This window comes from Protomyctophum bolini, assembly GCF_963924005.1.
Source record: "Protomyctophum bolini genome assembly, chromosome: 9".
In the NCBI taxonomy this organism is placed as follows: domain Eukaryota; kingdom Metazoa; phylum Chordata; class Actinopteri; order Myctophiformes; family Myctophidae; genus Protomyctophum; species Protomyctophum bolini.
In genome coordinates this window covers 22,635,186-22,661,874 of record NC_137870.1, presented here as the reverse complement: position 1 = coordinate 22,661,874, position 26,689 = coordinate 22,635,186, and the positions used below count along the sequence as shown (strand labels likewise).

At 42.1% G+C, this 26,689-nt stretch overlaps 1 protein-coding gene across 1 annotated transcript; it reads left to right on the top strand.

The window, feature by feature from the left end:
* Positions 1 to 19,557: 19,557 nt before the first annotated feature.
* p2ry1 (purinergic receptor P2Y1) lies at positions 19,558 to 23,647 on the top strand. Its single transcript, XM_080771504.1, has 2 exons — positions 19,558 to 20,028; positions 20,853 to 23,647. Exon 2 carries the CDS (start codon positions 20,886 to 20,888, stop codon positions 21,945 to 21,947), a length of 1,062 nt encoding a protein of 353 aa, XP_080627630.1. The 5' UTR covers positions 19,558 to 20,028; positions 20,853 to 20,885; the 3' UTR covers positions 21,948 to 23,647.
* Positions 23,648 to 26,689: the final 3,042 nt, after the last annotated feature.

Genomic DNA, 26,689 nt, shown 5'->3' with positions numbered 1-26,689 from the left:
AATCAGAGAGGAAAAGTTATTATAATTGTCACGGGGCCCGCCCCCCACACTCCTTTGCATTTGAATGCCTGAACTGCGCAAACGTTAACAGTCCAGACAGTGAGGACAAAAGAGGTGTTACAAATTCTTCATGGGGGCTCGAGCCCCGCAGCCCCCACAAATAGATAGCTATAACTGAAGAGCAATTCCGCAATTACCATTTCCGCAATTTCCGCAATTTCCTCAATTTCCATTTCCGCAATTTCCACAATTTCCATTTCAACCATTTCCGCAATTTCCGCAATTTCAATTTCCGCAATTTCCATTTCCGCATTCCCGCAATTTCCGCAATTTCCATTTCCACCATTTCCGCAATTTCTGCAATTACAATTTCCGCAATTTCCGCCAGTGGCCAGTTTAAAATCTTGGGGGACCTGTCCCTGTTTGATGGAGAGGTTTACTATGTGGGATTGTGGGTGATGACTGGAGCTATGGAAATGGCTGAGTCTCAGCCAGTTTAGATTAGTCAGATAAAGATATTGCAATTTAACTTCAAAATAAACAGTTTTGTGTTTTCCCTTTGGTCTGCAATACAGTTTGGTACAGTATAAATAATTTACTGCAGGTACAGGACATTTTCATTTAGTTATTTATTTTATATAACTCAGACATAGCTTACCGTTCTGATTGTGATGGCTATAATAATGTTCCATACCTTCGATTTCAAAACACCAAGTAATTAACAAATATTTAACGTTGAAAAAATTATTGAGGATTATGAATGAATCAACATGTGAAAATCAAAGACACCAACATCTTATGTTAGCCTGCTTACCCCGTCCACCTTCAACAATTCCGTCTCCGTGCCCAGACTGCCCCAGGCTCTTTCACACAGATCTTGGACTCCACAGTCATCGAGAAGCGTCTAGTCATCAGCACACACACACACACACACACACACACACACACACACACACACACACACACACACACACACACACACACACACACCCACACACACACACACACACACACACACACACACACACACCCACACACACACACACACCCACACACACACCCACACACACACACACCCACACACACCCACACACACACACACACACACACACACACACACACACACACACACACACACACACACCCACACACACACACACACACACACACACACACACACACACACCCACACCCACACACACACCCACACACACACACACACACACACACACACACACACACACACACACACACACACACACACACACACACACACACACACACACACACACACACACACACACACACACACAGAGTTAACTCAGCTAGGCCTAGCGCAAAAGAAGAACGAGTTGTCAACTCAACCACCAGATGGCGCCATCTCTTTGGCAATACAGCTGCACCAATCCAGCAGTGGAAAGTACCTTTACTCAAATAGGCTACTGTACTTAAGTAGACTTTTGAAATACCGTTACTTGAGTATTTCCATTTTATTAAACATTTTATTAAACATTTAAACAAATGTTTTACTTTTGACACAACTAAAATTATGTGACAGCTTTAGTTGCTATAGGCCTACTTTGTGCAGATTTAGATTATTAATAGCCTACAAAACATACGTTTAGCCAAATAAGCCGTATTTTAGTTATTTGAAAATAGCAGAGCTACAAACTCACAACGTGTCATGAAAAATGTTTGTCAAATTTTGAAAAATCTGAGTAGGCTACTTTTACTTTGATGCTCTAGTCTAGATTCTAAAGTATCAAAGTAAATGTAGCATCTCTTTACTGTTTGTAAAACATGGTAGGCCTACTTCAATGATGACAGTTGTGTATGTGCTGTAGGCCTATTCCCACTGTCACCTGCACAGCCTATACATTATAACTAGCCTACTCTTATTACTATATGCTATGGCTGTATAGACCAAAATGGCTATTTTAGTTTTCTACTAATACCCAGTCCAATCAGATAATAGGATCAGTATCGGGTCTAGGGGTTTACCCCATTGTTATCTGAGAAGAAAACAGGAGTCATATCACTTCAGAACCCTGCACACCTAGGGTTCTTGTACCCAGAAACGGAGGGAGAAGGGTGCAATGTTATCCAAATTGCAATTCCATTTGATCATTGTCAGTTCATTATCAGCATAGCACATAAACAATGTGTAAAGGGCCTACCCTCAACTATGGAACACAGGAAATTATGTTTTTTGGTAAATGTATATTTACCGCCTCGGCCCTCTCTCTCGCTCCTCTCCCTCTACTGTCTCTCTCTCTCACTCTGCTGCCCTCCTTCATCGTGTCTGTCCAGGCGTTAGTAATGAACCAGGGCTGATCCAATAATGACAGCTAGCTTGTGTCGCCTGGCTGCCTCACAGAGCATGATGTACAATCTCATGTCTCCAACGCTCAATGAATCCCACTTACTGAACCCTCAACATGTCCAGCCTGCCAATTAGGGGAAAAAAAGGCTGAAAGAAATGTGACATTTTAGATCAGAGGTGTGTGTGTGTGTGTGTGTGTGTGTGTGTGTGTGTGTGTGTGTGTGTGTGTGTGTGTGTGTGTGTGTTTGTTTGTCTGTGTCACGGTCCGTGACATGTGTTATGTTTTTCTAGTGTTCCTTGTTCCTAGTTTGTGTGTTTTAGTGTGTACTCTTATTTTGTAGTCTTGTTCCTGTGTTTTCTGTCTGCCTTGTCTGATGTCACCTGCCTTGTCTCACCTCCCTGTATTAGTGTAACCCTAGTCACCTGTGTTCTGTTTGGCTGTTAGCCTATCCTAGTGTTGATTTGTCAGTTGTGTTGATGTGTTCACCTGTGTCCGGTTTTCCCCTGCCTTTATATACTCCCAATGTCTTTCAGTTCCTTTGTCAGATTGTTATTGTAAGTCTCGGTGTGTTCTGTTCCTTCGTGGTTGAATAAATCTGTTATATTTGAGATCTTCTGCCTCTGCCTTGCTGTCTGCTCTTGGGTCCTACCCTCCTTGCCCTGCACACGTGACAGTCTGAGTATGTGTGTTCTTAATACATTAAGATATTGTGCCCATGTGCCCAGTGGTGGACAAAAGTACTTACCGGTACTACGTAAGTAAAAGTATCAATACTGCAATATAGAAATGCTCTATTACTAGTAGCCTAACTTGAGTATTGGCATCAAAATGTACTTAAAATAGCAAAAGTAAAAGTACTCAATACTGCAGATTGTCCCATTTCAAGTTATCAAATGTATACAATCTTTTGAAAACAGCAGATCTACAAGCTCACAATGTGCCGCATCGCGATGCATTATGAGCTTATAGATCGGCTAATTTCAAATAGCCAAAATGTAGGGCTAAACTGTTTAATGTAGGCTATGTTTTGTAATAATAATCTAAATATACTAAGTAACTTGATAAAGTACAATATTTGGATCTGAGATGTAGTGGAGTATAAGTAAAAGTATTGTAAATCGTAAATACTCAAGTAAAATACAAATACCTCCAAATTGTAATTAAGTTTGGCAGGATAACTGGACTAGCTTGCTAAACTATATGATGGAGTCATAATAGAGTCATTTGAGAATCTAAAGAATAAATATTCATTACAATATCCTACAATTTCCTCAAATTTTTACAAATCTGTCATTATGTAACAAAGAACATGCAAGCCCCTAGGACATCCTTCCTAGAAAATATTCTTACATAACCTGTGCCAAAAAGATTTATTTCCTATCTGTATGACGTTTTGATGTAAATTCAAACCACTACTGATCAAATTCGAAGACAGCGGCAGATTGATTTGGAATGTCAGATAGAAGGCAATACTTGGACAGCAATTATAGGAAATACACTACTGTATATATATACTAAATATACTATTTTGAGTTGCAATAATGAGAGAAAGGCAATTCAAAAGTTTACACAGACTACATTATACACCTCTACTGAGAAGCAAGCTTGGTCTCAGCTCTCCTAACTGTAATAAATGTAAAACAGAAGTTGTTATGTATGCACATAATATATAATATGCTTTGGAAATGTACAAAGTGTTTTGGAATGAGGTGAAGAATGAGCTGGACGCCTTGGATATAATTTGAACTTGTCACCTCTCCAGTGTGTAGGCTACTACAGATCCAGTAGACCCCTCTAGACTTTGCTTTAATGTACCTTATTGAACAGTAGCAAAAAACAAAAATCAACAGAAGTATAGACCTATTAATGAGAATTAAACAGAGATGGGGCATAGGTGCTGATTCAAATGACACATGGGAGGTGAACATAAATCATGTAAAACAAAGAGAACGAACTATGTGTTGTGGACCTGTGGTGTGTCACATGATGTCAGCTTGGGGGGTGGGGGGGGATTTAACAAGTGATCATGTGAGTTTAGGGATTACGTTTTACCCTTTATAGCAGAGCCATCATTTATGATTCCACTGCAGACCGTTCATGTCCTTCCAAACGAAATCCACCAGTCTCCTTCTCTCCTTCACTCAGTCTGCTCATACAACTCCTGGGTCAACTTTTGATGGCCACTTAGCCCTTTTTGCTTTAGAGAGAGAGAGAGAGAGAGAGAGAGAGAGAGAGATATGTGTGAGTGTTTTTCTTTGGTGATGAAGAGTGCGTTTGACCACGTTGGGCTGCCCTAATCACATCTCCACTGGTTTGACCAGGTTAGCCTGCCCTAATCACATCTTCACTGGGAAGGAGAGAGCTATTGATCCAGCCTGCTGTACTCAATCACAGTTTTACCCCAGTCGGTTGCAACGATGCCGCAAACAGTCCTGTGTATTGGTGCATCTCTCTAATGGAGTGGAAAGATGTGATGCTGAGCTACTGGGCTGTGAGTAGTGTCATCCCAAGATGAGTTATCCTCCATGTAGAAAATAAACACTAGCTGGCACACAGCATATTTCTTTTAAAACAATAGCCAGACTTTGGTATGTTGATGAATATTTTTACATTGAGGTTCAACATTGTGATGAACATGGGATACTGATGTTTTAACCATTTAAACACATATTTCATCATACATCAAATTGTGAAAATGTCAAAAATCAATGAATATTCATTCATTTTTGTTGAATGTTCACCAGATGTTCGCCTGTTTTCGCCGAATGTCCCATGAATATGGAGGCAAGTTTCCATGCAGAACGGATATTGTATGTAGCATCATGGAAATTAACTGTTTGCAATTTGTGTAATCTGAATCTAATAAGGAGAGCAAACCACATTGCAGACGTATAGGGACAGTACATTGACCATTTAACTCAGATAGTTAGATTAACACTCTGGGGTTTTAATATGTGGGAGAATATTTCCTATAAGAGAGCTAGAGGGAACAAGATGTAAGGGGACAGAGTAATATGGGTCAGCCAGAGGGGCACAGCTGTGCCCAGGAAAGAAGGGTTACCATTCAACTGGTGGCGAGATGCCCACGGCATTACGTGAGGCACACAAAGAAGAGAAACAGGACGGAGAGGATCAGGCATCTTAATGCAATCCTATGATATTCCTTAATGAAAGATAATTATTCAGTAATTTTGTCACAGCCCTGTGTTGCTATTTGGAGAAGAATGAATGGCGGAGATGGGGGAGACTGGAGAGAGGATAAGAAGACTATACAGACAGAGACAAAGCCTATTAGAGAAAGATCCCACTGTGTGACTTGAGCACACAGGAAGAGAGGGAAGAATCTGTTGTAACAGCTGGCCTGCAGAGCCAGGCATGGACTGTGCTGGGACAGCTACACTGTACAATATGGAGAATTGATTGAAGTGGGGAGTAAATTAACACTCTGGATATTACACTGTGTATATGCAGGAGACATGAGGAGATGATTTGAAGTCCCTGATCACCCTCTCAATAGCCTCCCATAACAATTTGAAAAACATCTGGAATACAGTATACAATGGCATATTCAGACACCAATCCTCAGGGTTAATTCAGTTTGTCTAGTAAGAAAACCCATTATTATTTTCCCCCGTGGTCAGAATGGAATTATCAACCTTTCACACAAATGGTTCCTTTTCCTTTTTCTTTCAAGTCACTATGAAAACATAATTGTGTTCCATTGGTGCCAACTTGTGTTACCCACACCAAATGAATCATGGAATAATTAAATCTAGATGTTTGCATTTTATTTCTTTACCCCTCTGACATCCACGTTAACTCAGTTACATGCCCGCAGAAATTATCATATCAGTCCTCCATTGTCATCTGCATCACAGATGACAACAAGGAGAGCTCCATAATCACATCCAGCTTAACATTTCAAACCTGGGTAACGGGACCTGGCTAAACAAATGTAGTTCTGTATCCGTATGGAATGACAATAAAACTCCAAGGAGCTGACTACCAGCAGACAGAGCACGAAGAGACCCGGCCCTGACTCTCACCATCTGAGGGGATGTGGTGTGGTGGAGATATAAATTATTGCTGGGAGTAGCACATGCTGTTGCTGCCATGACACCTGCATTTCCTCAGGGGATCAAAAGGTTTATCTTATCTTACGTTTTCTTCAGCAGCCGTACACACTGTATAATATTACCTCAAAGGCGACTGATATCACTCCCATATAAATCCACACACTGGACTTACTCATATAAATCTGGGTTTTCTCGTGTGTGTGTGTGTGTGTGTGTGTGTGTGCGCGCATGCGGCCTACATGCGTGCGTGCGTGACGTGCACGCACACAAGTTTGTGCGTATATGTGTACGTGTTTGTAAATCACCTCACCCTTACTTTAATGAAAAACTCTCTTCCAATTTCCTATCCATGTCACTTGTGTTAAGCTCATAAAAGTGCCTGTTCTATCGGCTAGCTATCTGCACGGTGTGTAGCCATCACAGGGGGTGTAATCAGTGTGTCGTGGTAACAGTGTGATTTAAGGATAGTAAGAGAGGCATTCTGCTGACGCAAGAACATTGATAAATGGACCTCTTCTTTCAACATTTCACTTGGTTTCTCCTGTGCTGCATCTCAATGGTTTTGTATGTCTTGCAAATCTGTTTTGAGACATTATACCACTATAACATAATGATGATGTACAACATCAACAATTATTAAACTAGATATTCCACATATGGTTTCTTTCTTGTCTTAATTTTAAGTCTAGCTGCTGCATTTAAAATCAGATGTAATTTCTCAATTTACTTTTCTAGCCTGATATCCAGGGGTGGACTGGCCACAGGACGTACCGGCTTACCGGGCATATTCCCGGTGGGCCGCGAGCCCGCGACCGCAGGGGGCCGCTCAAGTTATGATAATAAAATAAAAATAAAATAAAAATAAAATTGGACAGGCAGGCAGGCAGGCCAATAGACCAGTTCGGGCCTGCTGCCATTCTGCCAGTGCCATCATGATCATTTCACTGTACCTGTATCATGCAGTGAGTGACAAATAAACCATCTTCTATCTTGAATCCTTTTGCCAGCATTATTCTTGTGAATAACAGAGTTGTCTGTTGGTTTGTATCATTTATGTTGTTCTGTAAAAGTGGTGGTATCAGGGCTTGTTGGTTTGTGTGTGCCTCGACGGAGCGGGCGGTAGAGTTTCTGCTATCTACGCGCTGGTTGTGGTGGGCCAGTCTGAACCAAATTCAGTAAGGAGGCCATTAAAACTCTTTCAGTGCCACAGTTAGTCAGAAATCTTTCTCACAGGTGCCAGTTTTTCATACTGATATAGAAATCTTTGAAGACCCACAGAATATGTTGTGCTATACCAAAATATGATGCCTGTTGGAGAATCTATTGGAAAAGATAAAGAACAGTTATCCTAAACATCATACTCAATCCTTTTTCAGGCACAACAAATAAGTAGTCAATCTGAACCTGGCTCTGACTTCTCAGTCACCATTCCTAAACTGCCTCAGAACTCCCATGGTGCAATGTTGCAGCCCGTCTGCTTCTTGACCTCCAACGATAAGAAGGGATGGATTGTTTCATACTTGGCACACTCCTCTCAACCAGATGTAAACTCTGATTGTTGTCTCCACCAGGCCGAAGGCATGGGGAGAGAGAGTGTGTGTGTGTGTGTGTGTGTGTGTGTGTGTGTGTGTGTGTGTGTGTGTGTGTGTGCGTGCGTCTGTCCGTCCGTCCGTCCGTCCGTCCGTCCGTCCGTCCGTCCGTCCGTCCGTCCGTCCGTCACCATCAGGTCAATTTAGGCAAAACACATTTCTGTAGATTACTCATACACATTTTATCCATACATCACACAATTTGGTATACACTATCTCCATAGTCTTGTGATCAACACGGATCTGCACAATTTCCCATCTTCCATCCTGATTGGCTAAGATTGGCTTCCAAAGCTCACATGATTGGTCCGTTTTGAACAAAATGCCACAAATCACAAACACAGTGTCCAATTTCCATGAAATTATACATGCACATTTCCACTAGGCCGAGGACGACATGCCACTATTTATTTCCCAAATCAGCCTCACGGTGGTGCTATAACAGGCCAATTCCTGTTTTTACCTATAACTGCATGATCTGTATTCAACTTATGTATGCGCACTCCCTAGAGGCCATGGAAAAACATTTTCCCTGCATCCCTCCACATCTGCCGGTTATAGCGCCACCATGAGGCCGATTTCTGCAAAACACATTGTTTATGTTAGTCGGACAGATTTCATCCAAATCTCACGCAAATCGGTACACATGATCTCTGTAGTCATGTGACCAAGACGAGCCTGTTGGATTTCTCAGATTCTATACTGATTAGCTAAGATTGCCTTCCAACCCTCCAACGTTTTCAGGAGTAGCCCGTTTTGTACAAAATGCTGCACATGTCCTGCTCATCCAGAATTCTATCCTCAGAGATGCTATGAGTGACATGGCTCTGCATTTCCTCAACAAAATGAAGAAAATTGTTGCAAGAAACAAACAAACAGAAAAACATGTTTATATTACTCCTAAACATTTTGCCAAACATCACACACACTCCTATCCTCCTGGTGGAGACCTGTGCCCAGAAGGGCACTTTTTCTAGTTTCCTCTTCTTTTGTACTTTCTCTCATCGGCCCAGACTGTGCCCGATTCATCTTCCTTTTTATCTTTCTTACTTTCTTTCATGTCCATTTTTCCATTAACCGGACCTTTGGTCTCTTCCATTGTCAGTAATGATGATTCATGATTATAAATCTTTCTTCTCTCCTCCTCAAACTGCCCTTACGGCTCCTTCCTGTCTGTGCTTGAATAAGAATGTCTTTCTTTGTGTAGACGTATTGATTACTTTCACTCTTTTTTTGCAAAAGGAACACCTTAATGCAGTCTAAAATCCTCTCATTGTCAATCATTGGCAACACATTTCTTTCTTTTTTTTCTTTACATTGTCATTGACAAATATACATTATTTCTATTCCACTGCTGATTTCATCATAGATATTTGTCAAAGGGGAGGAGGCTATGTATAATTCACCCGTGTGTGTGTGTGTGTGTGTGTGTGTGTATGTTCGTCCGTTCGTTCAGCTAATCTCCGGAAAGTGCAGCAACGGGAGGGGAGGACGGAGAAGGAGATCAGCCGGAGAATCGGAGCGGCAGGGGCGGTATTGCAGCCGCTGTACCACACTGTTGTGACGAAAAGAGAGTTGAGCCAGAAGGAAAAGCTCTCTGTCTACCGAGCAATCTTCGTTCCTACTCTCACCTATGGTCATGAAGTGTGGGTCATGACCGAAAGAATAAGGTCGCGAAGCAGCCGAAATGAGTTTTCTTCGACGGGTGAAAGAAATCACCCATATCTTTTTCAAACCAGCCTCATGGTGGCATTATAATTATACATTTTTCCATAACTGCTGAAGTGCAGCTCATACTATCAAAACGACTGGATTCCAAACATTCCTGGCCCACAATAATCTACCTGGCCTGGGGGAAACCTGTGCTTCGAGGAGCACTCTTTCTACAGTAGTTCATCCTGTTTGTTCAAGCAATATATAGCCTAGTATAAACTACTGTTCCTGCGACATATTAGCGACATGTCAGGGGGTGTACTGTACGTGTACATCGATGGGGGGATACTTGTACAGTAAGCCACCGCACCCACAGAAACAGGATATGGGCTCCTCCTGCCCTATGGGCCACATGCATGGCTCGGAATCCGTTGGTTCCCAAATTAAGGCTATTTAACATTATATACTGTGCCGCCCTCACCCATGAAGAGTGGCACAGAGAGATAAAAGTTCAACTTCAATTTAACAATCAAAATATTTGTGTTTTGTACTGTCCGTGTTTATTCTACATTTTACTTAAAAAATGTCATTGTCTTGAAATGTCTTGTGTGTGTGTGTGTGTGTGTGTGTGTGTGTGTGTGTGTGTGTGTGCATGCCATGCACGCACGCGCACACATGTATGTTCATACATGTATATACATTATACATGTGTAGGTAGTAGGTACCTGTTGCATCATGCTCATGTAGTTCCACCCCCCCTATCTCTCTCTCACTCTCTGAGGCTAATATAAAGATGCCAAATGGGCAGTATCACGGCTCAACATGTTTAGACATGTGTGTATACAACGATAATTTAAGCCTAGGCTAGCACTCATACAAAGTACTGCACTAATGGAAACAAGACCTTTCTTCTATACACAAAACTTTCACTATTTCTTTTACCACTCCAAAATCCCAGTCCATAACCTTACTCGCTCTTCCCTAAGAATGCTCAGCAATTTTACGGTGGCTTGGTAGTCTAATGAGAAAAGTTTGACAAAGTCATTTTCTCCTCTCTTTTCTCCCTTTCCCCTCTCAACATTTTCTCAACAATCTTTCATCACCCTGATCCATTCCATTAAGTGTGTACTGAATCAAATGCATTCCAATTACGGTTCACAGAAGGGATGATCATATTAATGCTATAAACGGGATTCACCGTTCATCTACTCATTATTTATTCATTATCCGATAATACACAAAAGGGAAAATCTCACATAAACACATCAATACTCACGTATACGCACGTGCACACTCTCACACACACACGCACGTACGCACACACACACACACACACACACACACACACACACACACACACACACACACACACGCACGCACACGCACACGCACACTTGCATTTGCATTCCTCTTAGCACTTAAAAAGGTATACATTGAGGGGCAGTGGAAGTCATCCAGGAAATATTGGATTAAAATCTTATTTAGCTCTAACGGGATGCTGGTGGATAGATCGATGGAGGGCTCTCCTGGAAACAGTTGCCGTAGGGACGGGGGAATGATGATAATGTACATCCTGTATGCTTCTGCATGTTTACGACTCAGCATTAGCCCCACAATATGCCTACACAAAGAGCTTTACACTAATGTGCGCCATTAGGCCTATAGTCTCTTACCCCACTCCAAACATCAGTGTATCCATCTTTCCAGAACACAATTTACTGGATGGATAATAAAGAAACCTGCACCATTAGACACTTTTAGACCATGGTCATCATATGGGCATACCATACCATGCCAAAAAAAATGTTTTTATATCAAAAGTCCATACAACAAAATTGAATTACTTGCTGAAAACGAAAACGTGCTGCGTGATGACGTGTAGAGATACACCGATAAAAGCCAATAAAAAGTTCACCAGTTTTATTCCCATGCTTCTTGATTCCTCCTCCACAGCTGGTTTTGATTAAATAACTACTGCGTTTTTAATCTCATTCAAGATGACATCCAGACAGCGTATTACTTGTTTTAAACTTAATCATCACGCTAAAGTATGTATAGGCCTATGGGTTGTGTATAGTTTAGAAAGAATCCGCTGACTTGTCCTCATGTCTCCCTGTCACTTTGTTTACAAACTAAATTCAAGTGCAGGAAGTCACAGACTTTCAGACCCCATAGCCTGGAGGGATGCGATGCTCCGATTGGTTCAGAAACTTCAGAACCAGCGTTTCAGTCTGAAACTTCAAAATAAAATGTCCACCATTTCCGTTTCCCTACACCTTTAACTCTTGAGAGTGCTGCAAAATGAAACCAAATGGACCCATAAGGGTCCAAATGGTAGGGTCCATTTGGTTTCATTTTAAGCACTCTCAAAGTTAAAGATCTATAAGGGTCCATTTGGTTACCAACTCTATCATTTAGCTGGGGACTATCTGGAGCCCCCTCAAGGACCACTGGTTGAAAACCACTATAAAACCACTATAATAATTGCCTATAATAGGCAATCTGAGAATCCATCTGCAAATAAAGGAGAAACAGCGTCCTCTTTTGCTTTAGTTCGCCACACGTATGGTCGGAACATGTGCAAAGTGCCCAATTTAATTGGAATAGCCATTTTACATCGGTAAAAGGGCACATAAGGGCACATAAGTACTCTAGTATACGCAATTTAAAAATAAATGTCATAAATGCATTTTTTAAATAAATGTATGACTTAAAAGAACACGCTTCATGCCATCTGAAGCCATGCATACAGTGATTTATAAGGCCATGCATACAGTGATTTATAAGGCCATGCATACAGTGATTTATAACTTATAAGGCCATGCATACAGTGATTTATAAGGCCAAAGGTTTGAGCTGCTTCCACTTTGAAGTGAAGATATCCCTATATAACCTGACCCCGCCAGATTGCGGCAGTATTGAGTTCACAAGTTCCCTCCTCCTATCTTGTTCTGGTCTCTCTCAAGTTCCCTCCTCCTACCTTGATCTGGTCTCTCTAAATCTGACATCTCCATAATCATTTCGAGTTGTAGTCTTGTTAGCTTGTGTTTACATTTGTGCTGTGGCACAGCTGCAATACGTGACCAGTCTCGCGTTGATCCCACCTCTAGCGGACGCATATAGGGCCGCATATCGCTCCGATCAGATTTTGTTCGTAGTACATCGTCTCTGCCCGAGAGAGAGAAGTGTTCACACATGTACATATTTCTGTGTGTGTGTGTGTGTGTGTGTGTGTGTGTGTGTGTGTGTGTGTGTGTGTGTGTGTGTGTGTGTGTGTGCATGCGTGCATGCATGCGTGCATGCATGCATGCGTGTGGTGGTTACCGGTCGCGTGATGAGCTGACAATGTCTAATTGCTGACTAAATGATATAAACATTGCGGTCTCTTTCATGTTTATAGAGAAGAGGAACGGAAATAAACAAGAGAAGAGTTAAGAAATACTAATCCAGCCTTCAATGGAAAGACGATCAGTGAGTCTTTGATGAAAGGAGAACCCCAACTGTTGGAGATTAAAGTCAACAGGTATCAACTTTAGAATGATCCACTGTGGCCCTTTACAATTCATTCAAGGATTCCTGACACTATCAAACAGCGGGCCATTGCAAAAACATAAACGTTTACCGTAGACATGGCAGGGCTAACTGTGGACAGGAACTATAGACTGGTGTGGTATTTACACAGAAAGTCACTGACCTTTTCTCTGCTTGATAGAAAGCAGTGACATTCAACTGCATTGATCAGATTATAGAAAAGTCAATGTGCAGAAGCCACACATTCAAAGTAAAATCCTCTGTGTTCATTTAACTCTGAGCATGTAAAGCATGTAAAAATGTACCCATGGTTGGGCATTCAAAAATAAAATAAAAACATTTGTTATTTTGACTGGTCAAGATTTGGCCTAGTAACAATTGTAATCAGAGGACATTAGAGACTCAGGGAACACCTGACCTTTGTGTGTGTGTGTGTGTGTGTGTGTGTGTGTGTGTGTGTGTGTGTGTGTGTGTGTGTGTGCGTGCGTGCGTGCGTGCGTGCGTGCGTGCGTATTGTGGCAAACCAGGGGAAACAGCCAGGCCTATCCCCACAGAAGAAGGCTGGGGGAGGTGATAGAGGGAGTATATCACCCTGTACAGGTATTGCAGCCAATAGCAGCCTGGACGCACCTGCAGCCAGTAAGGCAATCACCAGAAGCTTTTAAATAGCCGACGCCCAAGCTGTCTGGTGAGTCAGTTTGGACTAATGGAGGAGTGAAGTTACATGTTGAATCTGACTCTGAGCCTCTTATTTTATCGTGAATCTTGCCTATTCTCCCCTGGGTTGCCACAGTATGTATACAGTATGTACGTGCGTGTGTGTAAAGAAGAAATACACATGCATTTGTACACAGTCAAGTGCACAGCAAAATAGAAAAAACACCTGACTAGTATATTTCTGACCTTTCTGTTCAGGTGCTACTACTGCCTCTGAAACCACATCATGGGAGGAACTTTTGTCTTTACCTGTACTTTACATTAGCTGTAAATGTCACTGTAAACATCATTAACTAGCTTCTAGTAAACATACTGCTCTTTCTAACATAATTACTTGGAATTTTAAGAAAATAGTACAACTTCATAGTCATATGACATCATAATTAGATGGTTCAAACTTCTAGGCATTGACCTGCAAAAGGTGCATTCATGAATTACCTATAAGAGATCTATCCCAGCCTTCCTATTCCCGTGGGGTCGTTGAAAGTGTTGTGAGCTTTGTTATCAAAAGAATAATAATCAAAGCTTGCAGATCATCTATTTCTATCTTAAGACATTTGGCGTGGAAATGGAAAAGCATAAGAATATCAAGCAAAAAATAATATATGGGTTATGCTTAGTCCTGAATTGTGAAATGCCATTTTAGATGTTGGAAGTTGCTACAAAAATAACCTCAAAAAGTGCTCCGCAGAGCCAGGTTATTGTGGGCCAGCAACGTTCAGATATAAAGGTGAGTGGAAGAAATTATTGCACAAATGTTGATTTGTGGGAATGTAGAATATTGTTTCAAATGTGTTTGAATTACTGTTCATTGTATTGTTATTCGTGTGAAGTGATTTGTAGACATAATGTGTAAAAAAATCTGACCGATCCGTCTTGATCACATGACTATAGAGATACATAATGTACTGTGTACTCTACTGATTCACGTGATGTTTGGACAAGATCTGTAGGAATAATATCAAAAAATGTCTTAGACTTCCTGGTGGCGCTTACAACATGTAACGGGCCAACGATGCCGGAGATTAGCTGCACATGGACGGACGGACCGATGGACGGACGGACGGACGGATGGATGGACGGACAGGGTGCGAAACATATACTCGGCCACGCTACGACAATAAAAGGTAGATACTTTGAATGTAAGCACCTTGGTGTGAGGTAATATTATATTGTTGTCACTGTTGATATATTATCACATTTTCTCACATTAAAAACAAGACTAAACAAAACAACACAACACGTGGAATGTCCTACAGCAAGTGTTTTACAACTGTAGGAATGCTACACTCACTGGAATAGAGCCATATATCGAGTCCCACTGGAATAGAGTCAGCCAGACTATTGAGCTGTTAGAGGATATTTAGCCTTCCACATCCTGATTAGAATAACAAATGACTCGTACTTGCGAAATAGTGGCCAATCAGAATGTTTCGGCTAGAAACCCAGAACAAGCATGAGAAAACGCTAGATAAGGAGCGTCCGAATGCTTACTTACATTTTCGTGTTCTTGTTAGATTCAGCTGCTCTGTGTTTTCAGTCAGGAAACGATCATCTGTAATTTACAGCCATAAGATAAGAATGTAAGGAAATGAGGGGGGGGGGGGGGGAGTTTATGGGGGGGACTTATGACTAGAAATCAGAATAGATGCAGAGAAAGTGACGATGACTTAAATAAAGAGGAACAGACTGGGTGTAGACAGACATTAAACAGACATTAAACATCTTAATTAGTCTAATTACACTTTCCTCTCCAGTAATGAGACAGCTGCATGCTGGTGTGAAGAGCCTCCATGTCTGACGTTCATCATGACACCATTCATTCAGCAATACAGAAAAGAAGAGAACCCATGGTACACTGCAATGAATGGGAATGACTGCAAACACTGATGACCATTCATGCTCTGACGGTGATTGACCTGTCAGAGGGAGCAGTGAGGCAAGACTTAAAGAAATACAGGTCGAGACCTGAATCAAATCGAATCTCTCTCCATTGCGTGTTTCCCTCGTGTCATTATATTACACATGGGACTAGAGAGGAATTGTTATTCTGTCCAAACAGCTTAGAGAGCTTCAGCAGTGTGCCAGAGACAAACAACAGCACCCTGCAGACTTGTTAAAACTAAGGAACTGGTGTATTCTACAGACTTCCAGTGGTTTCTTATATGTAATCCTCTGTGTTTCAACTTGACACTGATCAATGCCCGGCCTAGTCACTAGGGCACTAATGTATTATAAGCCAAACGGGGCAGCTGCAGCGTACTTACTTTGTCATTTTGGACAAGAGGGCAGTGATCCTCAGCCACATGAATCCTATAGTGTTCCTATTTATAATAGGCAAACATTCTGCAAAAATAGGATAACCATAATGCAAAAATAGATCTACAAGCTCACAACGTATTGTGAGTTTGTAGTGATGCAAGTCGGGAGCAATGCAAGTTGGGAAGGAATGCATCCCTCGCCCACTCAATATATGGGTATATTATATATATGGGTATATATATTACCAGCCTGTCAGAGCCAGACCGGCCGAGGGTCCATTTAGAGATCACAACAACTCGGATTAAACGAACGCTCAGGATTTAACTTTTTTGAGGCCAGTGCATGCAGAGGACATGCATGCATCAGCTACTTTCCCTGTATTAAGATTTTTACTCAGTGTGCAGTTTTTCTGTTTTTCACTGCATTTAGTGGACATAGGGATTGGCCATCAACATTCAAAGATGATATGTAATGCAAATCACATCTGCAGATCACCTCAGAGCTTACAGCTGCAAAATCGACACTACAGAAAAACCTAACCGTGATTTGGATGCATATTCCATCTCTATCTAAGGGTAGATACCTCTACCCATTATGGCTGTAATAAGGGGGTATAATTGGGAATTTGAATCAGTTTAAAAACTGTATCTCATTAGTGTTCCCCTCTCTCCTCCACACACACGTACACAAATGCACGTACGCACGCACGCTATATAAAAGCTATATTTGCATTACTGAATATGTATACATGCCACATACTGTACATATTTTTAGGGTGATGACTTGAAATATTGGAACCACAAACTCTTGCTCGGTCAGCTGCAGCAAGGTGACTGCAGCAGTGACCACAAAATGGCACTTAATGTATAAACAGTATGCATGTGCATGTGCATGCACACAGACAGTCAGACACACGTGTGCAATGTCATGCATGCATGCCATGCACGCACGCACGCATGCACAAACACACCTTAAGCTCTTTCTTTGGCTGCATGTGCTTCTTGTGCAATAAAAGCTTTCCAAACGGTTATATTCGGTAAAACTTGCTATGCATCCCATGTCAATAATGCACATGTCAATAATGCATTATAAGCAGATAGTATAATATTTATAATCTGCTTATAAGTATGTATAATTATGAGAACACGTACTTGTAATTCTTTATAACATAATTGTGACACATTATTGCGTATTTTATAATAGCAGTATAGGTGGTCAATGTCTAAGTAAAGTAATGACATTCCTGAAGACCAATGACTGCTTATAGTGACTTATAATCACAGTATATTGCAATTTTAGGCAACAGGTGGCCCGTGGGCAAGAGAACTCACACTCACCTTAATAATGTTTTTATTTTTATGTTGGGAGTGCTTCACAAAGTTCACAGGCATGTGTTTCATAAAGTCTCATATCTAAATAGAGACCTTGAGCTCCTATATTCAATGAAAGAGCCATCTCTGTTCAAAAGGGAGTCTGTTTGTCTCCCCAGATGCATGCGTGCGTGTGTGTGTGTGCGTGTGTTTACTTAATTAGCTAAACATCCTCATTCAAGGATGGCCTTCACAAAATGATTACCCCAATTTTTTATCTGCACCAGTGCACCTGAGACATTTGATTAATGATTTATACACACAGTTCTATCAGTATGCAGTTAAAACACACATCTTTCTTTCATTTTATATCAATAACTACTAGCAATTCATAGATTATTGTAGTTTTTGTAACTCTCAATGTCATGCAACCCTCATTTTCAATGGTTTTACCAAACACAGCAGCTTCCAGCACTAATGTATTTGTGTGCTACATATAGCCTACATCCTACAGCTGTTGCACCATGCTGGGATCACTTGCTGTTTTTGGTTGAACACTAATTCTATCTGTCCAGTGACTGAAAAGGGGAGGGGGGCGTTGAAAGGATGAGGAAAAAGAACACATCTTCAAGCTAACAACGTGTCAAGTAGTGACGCGTTGTTAGCTTGTAGATCTGTTTTGAAAAATGGTGACGTATATTGCATGAGAGCTATTGATGAAGTAGTCTGCAAAATTAATGCGTAATACCGCAGGCGCAGTTTCAATACAGTTGCAAACATCGTGCAAGTAGCCTACATTAACGGTGCAGAAAGAAAGCACATATAATTATTTGACCCTAGCAGGGTCTCACAGCACACGCCAACGCTGACTCCGAACTCCATAGTGTCTGCCTTGAATTAGTGTAGCAGGATGTCTGGCATCAAATCATAATTAACTTAACCTTTGTGTAGTTCATTATATTATGCCTGAAACTGAAATCCATCTAAGATTCTCAATCCTTATTTCTGCCCAAGTCTTTGCCAGCCAGTGCACTGCAGGTTTGCCCCTCATGACTGTGACTAGGGATGGAGCTTGATAAACTCGGATTATCGAGCCGGGTTCTTATCGTGCCCACTATTGAGCAGTTAGTGGGCCTAGGGCCTCCTGTACTAGGGCCTTCAAATACAATACTTTTCTAACAGACGAAAGGAAATTGACCTTTTTACCAATAAAATAATATTAATGAAACTGGTTTACTGGTGTACCGTCACATTAAAAGTGTAATTTTGTTTACCTGGACAGCGCTGGTTGGCAGGTATCAATACACTTTTAGACATGTTTGTGCCAGCATGGATGATTACATTTATTTCCTGATCTCCTCTTGTCTTGATTGTTTAAACATGACGTCATGGGCCGCTATGCTCGATAACAGGCTTGATAAACCCAAAGCTTATTGATAACGGGTACTATGCTTGTTATCTGATTTTTCCGGGTATCTGTTATCGAGCTCCATCCCTAACTGTCTGTGACTGTCTCTCACATGGCCAACTGTCTGTCTTTATCATCTGTGACAAAAGGTGACTGACTAATGTCCAAAGCTGTTTTCATTCTACTCTCGTCTATAGGCTGCTTTTTATCGGATCAAATCAAATGGCCGATCATTGGCCCCTGGCTGGCTGGCTCCTCCTGGCCTGCCAGTCAGGCTACCAGCCTATACCACTAAATGGCTCATTCATCCAAGAATGGTGAAACATTATAAGATCACCGCCTAATGTTTGACTTGTGCCTACTTGTGCGTGGCCACACCTTTGCATTGTTTTCTTTTTTTCATGGGAAATCTTTAGGCTACCATATAATGGATTCTTGAATGGAAAATGGCCAGTACACTAAGACTATAGTTGTGGGTGGTATCCAGCTCCACAACTCTGCCAAATAGGCTGGCTAAAAAGTATAGAACATAATCGCGTTGCACAATATCAATAACACCGCGCGCACACTTGTCAGCTCGTGTCCCATACACACGCCCTGTGTCTCATTCTGACACACGCTCAAGTAGGCTGGAGTCTGTAGGACTTTCACATGCGCACATAGGCTACTCCATTTAGCAGGCTACTCTGATAAATCTTAGTAGGGCTACAGTTATTTACTCCGGTAGATCAGATGAGATAAAGACGGATTTAATAGAAGAAAAATAATGATAGCGTGCGGCCGTGCGCTACGTTTGGTTTTCGTATGCGCGCACACCCCTCCCTGTATAGTACTAGCACAAGTCAAGTGCCTTGTCTCGCTGAACAGATCCAGTTTGCAATTCCAGCGCTTCATGCCAGAGCCCGCAGCTGTCTGCCTCCCGTCCCTCCTCTGTTGTCGTGGGAAATCGTCGCCCCATGACGATATACTTTCTATGCAAGCGTGATCGCTTATGTGAAGGATTACAACTTTTAACAGACCAAGAGATATTTTTCGACAATTGTATCAGCCGGAATGGAAATAGCCTACCTGACGGGTTCGAGCCCATCTGCCTGTTGACTGAAATGTCTGTTGCTGTAAAAAGACCATAGGAATGTGGAATCGAAGTCGATGCCAGCGGTGAGTGTTGTTGCGTGGTGGACTTGTGCTTAATTAGCCTACTTTGTTGTTGGGGATTGTTCCCCCTAGCCCAAAATTTGGACTCTCGTAGATGTATTTATTTTTACCTCGCTCCTCATTTATGATGATTTCCTGTTTTTGGCTATATAGAAGTGTATTTGAACCTTAGAGTAGATTTGAACGTCTCTAAATGTTATGATGAATTGAAAACGGTGGACCCTCTTGTATGTACAAGTGTGATTGATTGATTGATTGATTGACAGTTTGCAGAATTACAGTACATTTCAAGTACAACTCAATACAAAAACTGTTAACAGTGAGTGGACACACCATAAAGCATTACACTTGTTTACAATAGGGCCCACCATTTTCAATTCATCAAAAAGTGTAATGCTTTATGATGTCGTCCACTCACAGTTACAGTTTTTGTAATGAGTTGGGCTTGAAATGTAGGCCTACTGTAATTCTGCATACTAAATACTTCAATCAATCAATCGATACAAGAGTCCAAATTCTGGGCTATGTTCCCCCTTAATATGGCACGCAAATTTTGACATGCAACTTGTAGGCTTATAGATGCATTCTGCCAAATAAAAATTTGGAATATCTCCCATGTAATGCAGAGATTAATTTTGTGGGCTACCTCATTAATTACTTTTAAATACCAAACCACATTGATATTGTATGTCATTAATGGCTTTGACATTTTCCCTGACAATATTGCTTTGAACTGCACGACATAAGTGGGTGCAAATGCCAAATATAGCCTTGTGCTCGATGGTGTTAAAATCTTTGTCTTGTGTGTGTTCAACCCTGTCATGCAGTGAACCATCCCTGCTTGTGCCTGCTCCGACACCATGACCACAGACCTGAACTTGACCTCCCTGCTGAATGTGACTGATCTGCACAACCACAGCAAAGGATGTTCCCTCACCAGGACGGGCTTCCAGTTCTATTACCTGCCCACAGTGTACATTATGGTGTTCATCACAGGACTGGTGGGCAACAGCCTGGCTATCTGGATGTTCGTCTGCCACATGCGACCATGGAGCGGCATCTCTGTGTATATGTTCAACCTGGCTCTGGCTGACTTCTGCTATGTCCTCTCCCTGCCCTTCCTCATCTTCTACTATTTCAACAAGACGGACTGGATATTTGGGGACGTCCTGTGCCGTCTGCAACGTTTCATATTCCATGTGAATCTGTACGGGAGCATTCTGTTCCTAACCTGTATCAGTATCCACAGGTATACTGGGGTGGTTCACCCGCTCAAGTCTCTGGGCCGACTAAAGAAGAAGAATGCGGTCATCACTAGTGCCTTGGTCTGGGCGGTTGTCATAGTAGGGATCTCTCCCATCCTTTACTACTCCCGGACTGGCCTAAAACGCAACGCAACAACCTGCTATGACACCACCACCGAGGACGAGCTGCCAGGCTATTTCATCTACAGCATGTGCATGACTGTGTTCGGCTTCTGTATTCCCTTCATTATCATCCTGGGTTGCTACGGGCTGATTGTCAAGGCGTTGATCTGCAATGACATGAACAACGCCCCGCTGCGCCGGAAGTCCATCCACCTGGTGATCATCGTGCTGGCGGTGTTCGCCGTCTCCTACCTGCCCTTCCACGTCATGAAAAACCTCAACATGAGGGCCAGGCTGTACTTCCAAAGCCCCGACATGTGTGACTTCAATAACCGCGTCTACGCCACCTACCAGGTGACGCGTGGCCTGGCCAGTCTCAACAGCTGTGTGGATCCTATCCTTTATTTCCTGGCAGGCGATACATTCAGGAGGAAGCTGTCCCGGGCCACTAAAAAGACCTCCAAAAAGGGGGACAATCATCTACAGTCGAAAAGCGAGGAGACCGCTCTCAACAGCCTGGCTGAGCATGTTGAGAATGGGGACAGGAGGCTCTAACAGCGGGGTGGGGGTTTGCGTAGTCTTTGGTCTGAATGTGGACAGATGTACCGAACATATGAGTGCACTGTGCTCTCTGTCTGTGGATTGTGTACTCTGTGTAAAATGTATTGCATAATAGGCCTGGGTGATATGACTTCAAATCAATATCACAAAAACTTAAAACTTTTGCCGCAATTACGATCAATCAATGATTATAAAAAAACAAAACAAGTAGTGAACATATCAGATTTACAAGCTCACAACGCTTAGCGATTCAACTTATGAGCTTGTAGAGCTATTTTTGCACGCCATTGTACAACAAAGTATAATGCAGGGTTAAATTTGTTGATATATAAGAGAAAAGAAAAACAAACTGCTTCTCTATTGTTCAATTAATCCACATGAGCAAGATTATGTCGCTTATTGGTTCTAAATATGGGTTTTGATATATTTTCGGTTAATTGCCCAGCCTGTGATGTACACACTTAGACATGTAGTGGATACTGTATTAACCCTGTGATACCTGCTGCTCATTTACAGACCATTGGTGACATATTTGTTGATAAGCTATCGTTCAATTGAGACGTACTGTATCGTACTGTACATGTAATGTACTATAAGTGTTCTTATATAGTACCTCTCTCATAGCGTGATTGATGTCTTAATACAATATAATGTGGTTCACGTGGTCTTTATTACTGTTACATCTTGTGTACAGGTAGGCCTACATACGATTAAGAAATGTGAGCATGATCACCCGCAGGCAAACAGAAGGAAAAAAATTAATAAATAAATAATGTGCTGGTCTTCAGCCCAGGCAAGAAAAACAGGACTGAGAATAGACTGCGTCTTGCTATGCTCACAGCTCATGCTTGGTAAGCATGTAAAGTCTTGTCGTTGAAGAAGACTTAACGAAAATAAGTAACTTGGGTGGGTTTTTGTGGAGAAAAGAAAAATATTAAAGCACTGCTCTGTGAACGTCCACACGCAGAGATTGTAATGCACTATGACCTGAGACTCTGTGCTCAGATGGCTGCCTATCGCGCCCCGTACCTCTCTCCATCCATCATTGACTATTGGAGAAACACAGTTGCCCAGTTCATCATTGTGACAGCTACTTTGTGGTACAGTCTGTAATGGCTCTGTTATGATCTATCTGTATACTGTGCACTGTCCCGATCATGTCACCCCGTTCTGTAGACAGTGACAAGGATCCCTGTGTGTTTGTAAGAGACTAAAATGAATGTGTTATACTGTAGACCTGTGTACAGAATGTTGTGACTTGTCAACGCTGTTTTGCAATGTTATTGTTCTGTTGAAGTTTGTTGAAATTTGAAGGCTATATGTGACTAATCCGCTCTGTTACTGCATGAGTCCAGTGTTAAAGGCCATCAGCGGAAACACTTATCTATAACGACTAACCATGACAAGCATTTCACCACTTAACAGGGACTACACTGTATGAAATGCAACAATAGACTTCCCCACAGTAACCAGTTTATGACTCCATCGTCACTTGGAAGAGGAGGAATGATCGATGTCAAACTGTTTAAATGTTTTAGGCAAGTGTAATGAGGTGTCAGATGTCTCTAGAGGCTAATACCTGTATAGAACAATGATGTGGTCAGTCTGATAAGGTCGGCTGTTATCTGGCGAGGAAGTTGTACAGAACACATGGGGCCACATGTAACTGTCAATAAAGTTTTATATGTAAAATAATTCCGACAATGTATTCAGAACGATGTGTGATATTTCTTTTCCTAATCCATATCCGCATTGTTTATGATGACTCAGGATATTATTGTCATGTGTGCGTGAGTGCTTATATGTGTATGTGTGAGCGTGCACACAGCTTACTTGTAATGACTGAATAAACACTGCTGGTCTCAGAGACCATGTTGTGTGGGGTTCTGACTGAATAAACACTGCTGGTCTCAGAGACGATGGTGTGTAGGGTTCTATCAGCTTCACTGCAATGAGCGCTCCGCCTTTTTCTATGCACTGCCTGGTGAGTTTCCTTTTAACACGGCCAGAGAAAGGGAACGAGGGAGGAATAAAGAGTGGCATCGTGTTTTTTGTGTGTTTTTTTGGCATGCCCTTAAGACAGCTTTTGTGGCTGATACAAAGGCGGTTGGGGTTATTGATGCAGGAAGGGTTGGGAGGCAGCCTCCAGAACCCCCAGGGCTCTGGTGTTGTGGGCGCAGGAAACCAACGGCTCAGACCTCTTTCGCCACCCATGAATACAAAAAGCTTTTGATTTCCTGGCTTTGAGGAGTAAACGGCATAGTTGGCCTTCCAGATTTTGTGTGTGTGTGTGTGTGTGTGTGTGTGTGTGTGTGTGTGTGTGTGTGTGTGTGTGTGTGTGTGCGTGTGCGTGCGTGCGTGTGTGTGCTTGCATATGTGTGGGTGTTTGCCTCTGCCTGGGGGCAGTGGAGACTTTGCTCTAGCAGGTGTCTGGTGGTTGTCATGGACATTGATGCTTTACAGAGCCATACAGTTTTAATTCCAGGTTTATTTTTATGGTGGGAATAGGCTTCTCTAGTTTGTGTGCCTGGGTAAGGTTAGGACCAGGGAAGCTTTGGAATGCATGCCAGAGTCTACTCCCCTCCTACCATGGTAACCTCTCAACTCCTTTCTCTCACCTCCCCTGTTTCCTCTGAATTCAGATTATAAGTTTGGATAAGAATCGCGTGTCAAATCATGATGGAGGAAGATAAAATAAATTGCCAAGTCTGGTGCGTGTGTGCGTGCGTTCGTGCGTGCTTGCGCATGTGCACATTGCTAGAGGACATTGTAGGTTGACAGATGACTTTGGGCCACCATTTGGCCTCCAGAGGGCAACCGGCAACGGAGGAACGGCAGTGTCTGTGAAGTGTGAACACAAACAGAATACTGAGTTTTTTGTTCTTGCAGATTTACTGTGAGCTGAGACATCACATCATGTGAGGGAGTTTAGTTGGAGTTGAATTAATACAATGTAACAGCATCGTTCAAATACATGCACCCACACACGCGCGCGCGCGCGCGCGCGCACACACGCACGCACGCACGCACGCACGCACGCATGCACACACACACACACACACACACACACACACACACACACACACACACAAACACAAACACCAATTCAGGAAGGCCAACCATGTAGTTTACACCTCCAAGTGTAATACAAGCTTCTTGTATTCATGTGTGTAAAAAGAGGTCACAATACAGTATAGTGAATCAACAACCACTGAAGGTCTCTCTCTCTCTCTCTCTCTCTCTCTCTCTCTCTTCTTTTTCTCATGTATGCACGTCTTTCTCTATCTCTCTGTCTTGAAACAGTTGCAGCATTGTAGGGTGACCATATGTCCTCTTTTTCCCCAGACATGTACTCTTTTGAGGGGGCTGTCCAGGGGGGGTTTCTAAAATCCTTCAATCCAACTCAAAACAGGGTTTTGAGTTTGAGTAGCGTGTATGACTGACAGACCAGCATTGTATTTACAATGCACGTTCTTGGTTCATTTGGAAGAACGCCCTCTGAGAGACGAAGTTCCACCCCGAATATTAATTAATTATTAAACAGTGGCTCATGCCGTTAGCTGCACTCCCACGTTCTGAACTAGGAGCGTAGGAACTGAGGGAACGTATTGGGGCTAGGTTTTTGTTTGACTTAGGACCAGATCTGTTTTAAGTTTGCCCAATAGATTTACCCCACTGAAGTGGAATATCAGTCAATTCACGTACTGCTGTTTCAAAGCTCCCCTACACAAATTTATTTCCAATTACTATTCTGTCCTTAAACATCTTGTCACGTTCATGTTTATAGTATCAAACTTGCGTCACAGTTCTTCAAATGTCAGTTTCTTTCATACAGTTTCACACTTTATGTTTCTACTTTCATATAATTGCTCCTCACTAATGCTCAGAGGTATATAATTTGTATTTACTCACTGCCCCTTTCCGGGTTTAACCGGTTTGGTTATTTTTTCCTGCCTAATATAATATAGAGGGTATGCGGTGCGCGTGACCTCATCATCATACCCGGAACTTATGCAGAAACACCTACTGAGTGGCAAAAAAACGACTTTCTGTCCTTGACAGCCCATACATGCAAACAGAAAAGTCCTATATGATTGCATCTGTAGCTGTATAGCTGTCCCTGTAGCTGTGTGAATCATGAACGCTAGACCCTGAACTGTGACCTTTGCACCAGTGATCTGTTGATTACACATGAACTCTGCATTATGAACTTGAGCCGTGGCCCGTGATACATGAACTATTTATTTTAATGCTGTTTTTAGTGCTGCTGCTTTTTATGGGCACGTGCAATATCAGTGGGTTGTGCAAATGCTTTTTTGCACGATAGGTTTTTATTTATATTGAGTGTTTTTAGACACACATTTTTTTTACCTTGATTAAACTCACTTTAATTGTTAAACTCACTTTGCCAAGATCACTTACTCGATTTGCCACTCGATTTATGCATGTGCATACCCAGTTGGTTGGGAACTGGAACCAAAAATAGCCTACTTGTTTTTTGGGAAGATACAGATGAGATAAACAATGGCAAAAGCAAAAAAGGGGGAAAAAAGAAAAAGAATAAAAAAAGCAAAAGCAAATGTGAAATGAATCACTGATCATCTATGATGCCACTGCAGTTTTCAGAACTGTCCACAGCCCACTGTCCACCTATGAGACACAGTGCCAAAAGAAGTTTCGCCCCCCCCAAAACTCCTCCGCCAAAGTCCAGTATAGATTCCACAGGACAATAACAA

Excerpts from the sequence above, each read along its gene's own strand:
- p2ry1 (XM_080771504.1), top strand. The coding sequence starts at position 20,886 with ATGACCACAGACCTGAACTTGACCTCCCTGCTGAATGTGACTGATCTG.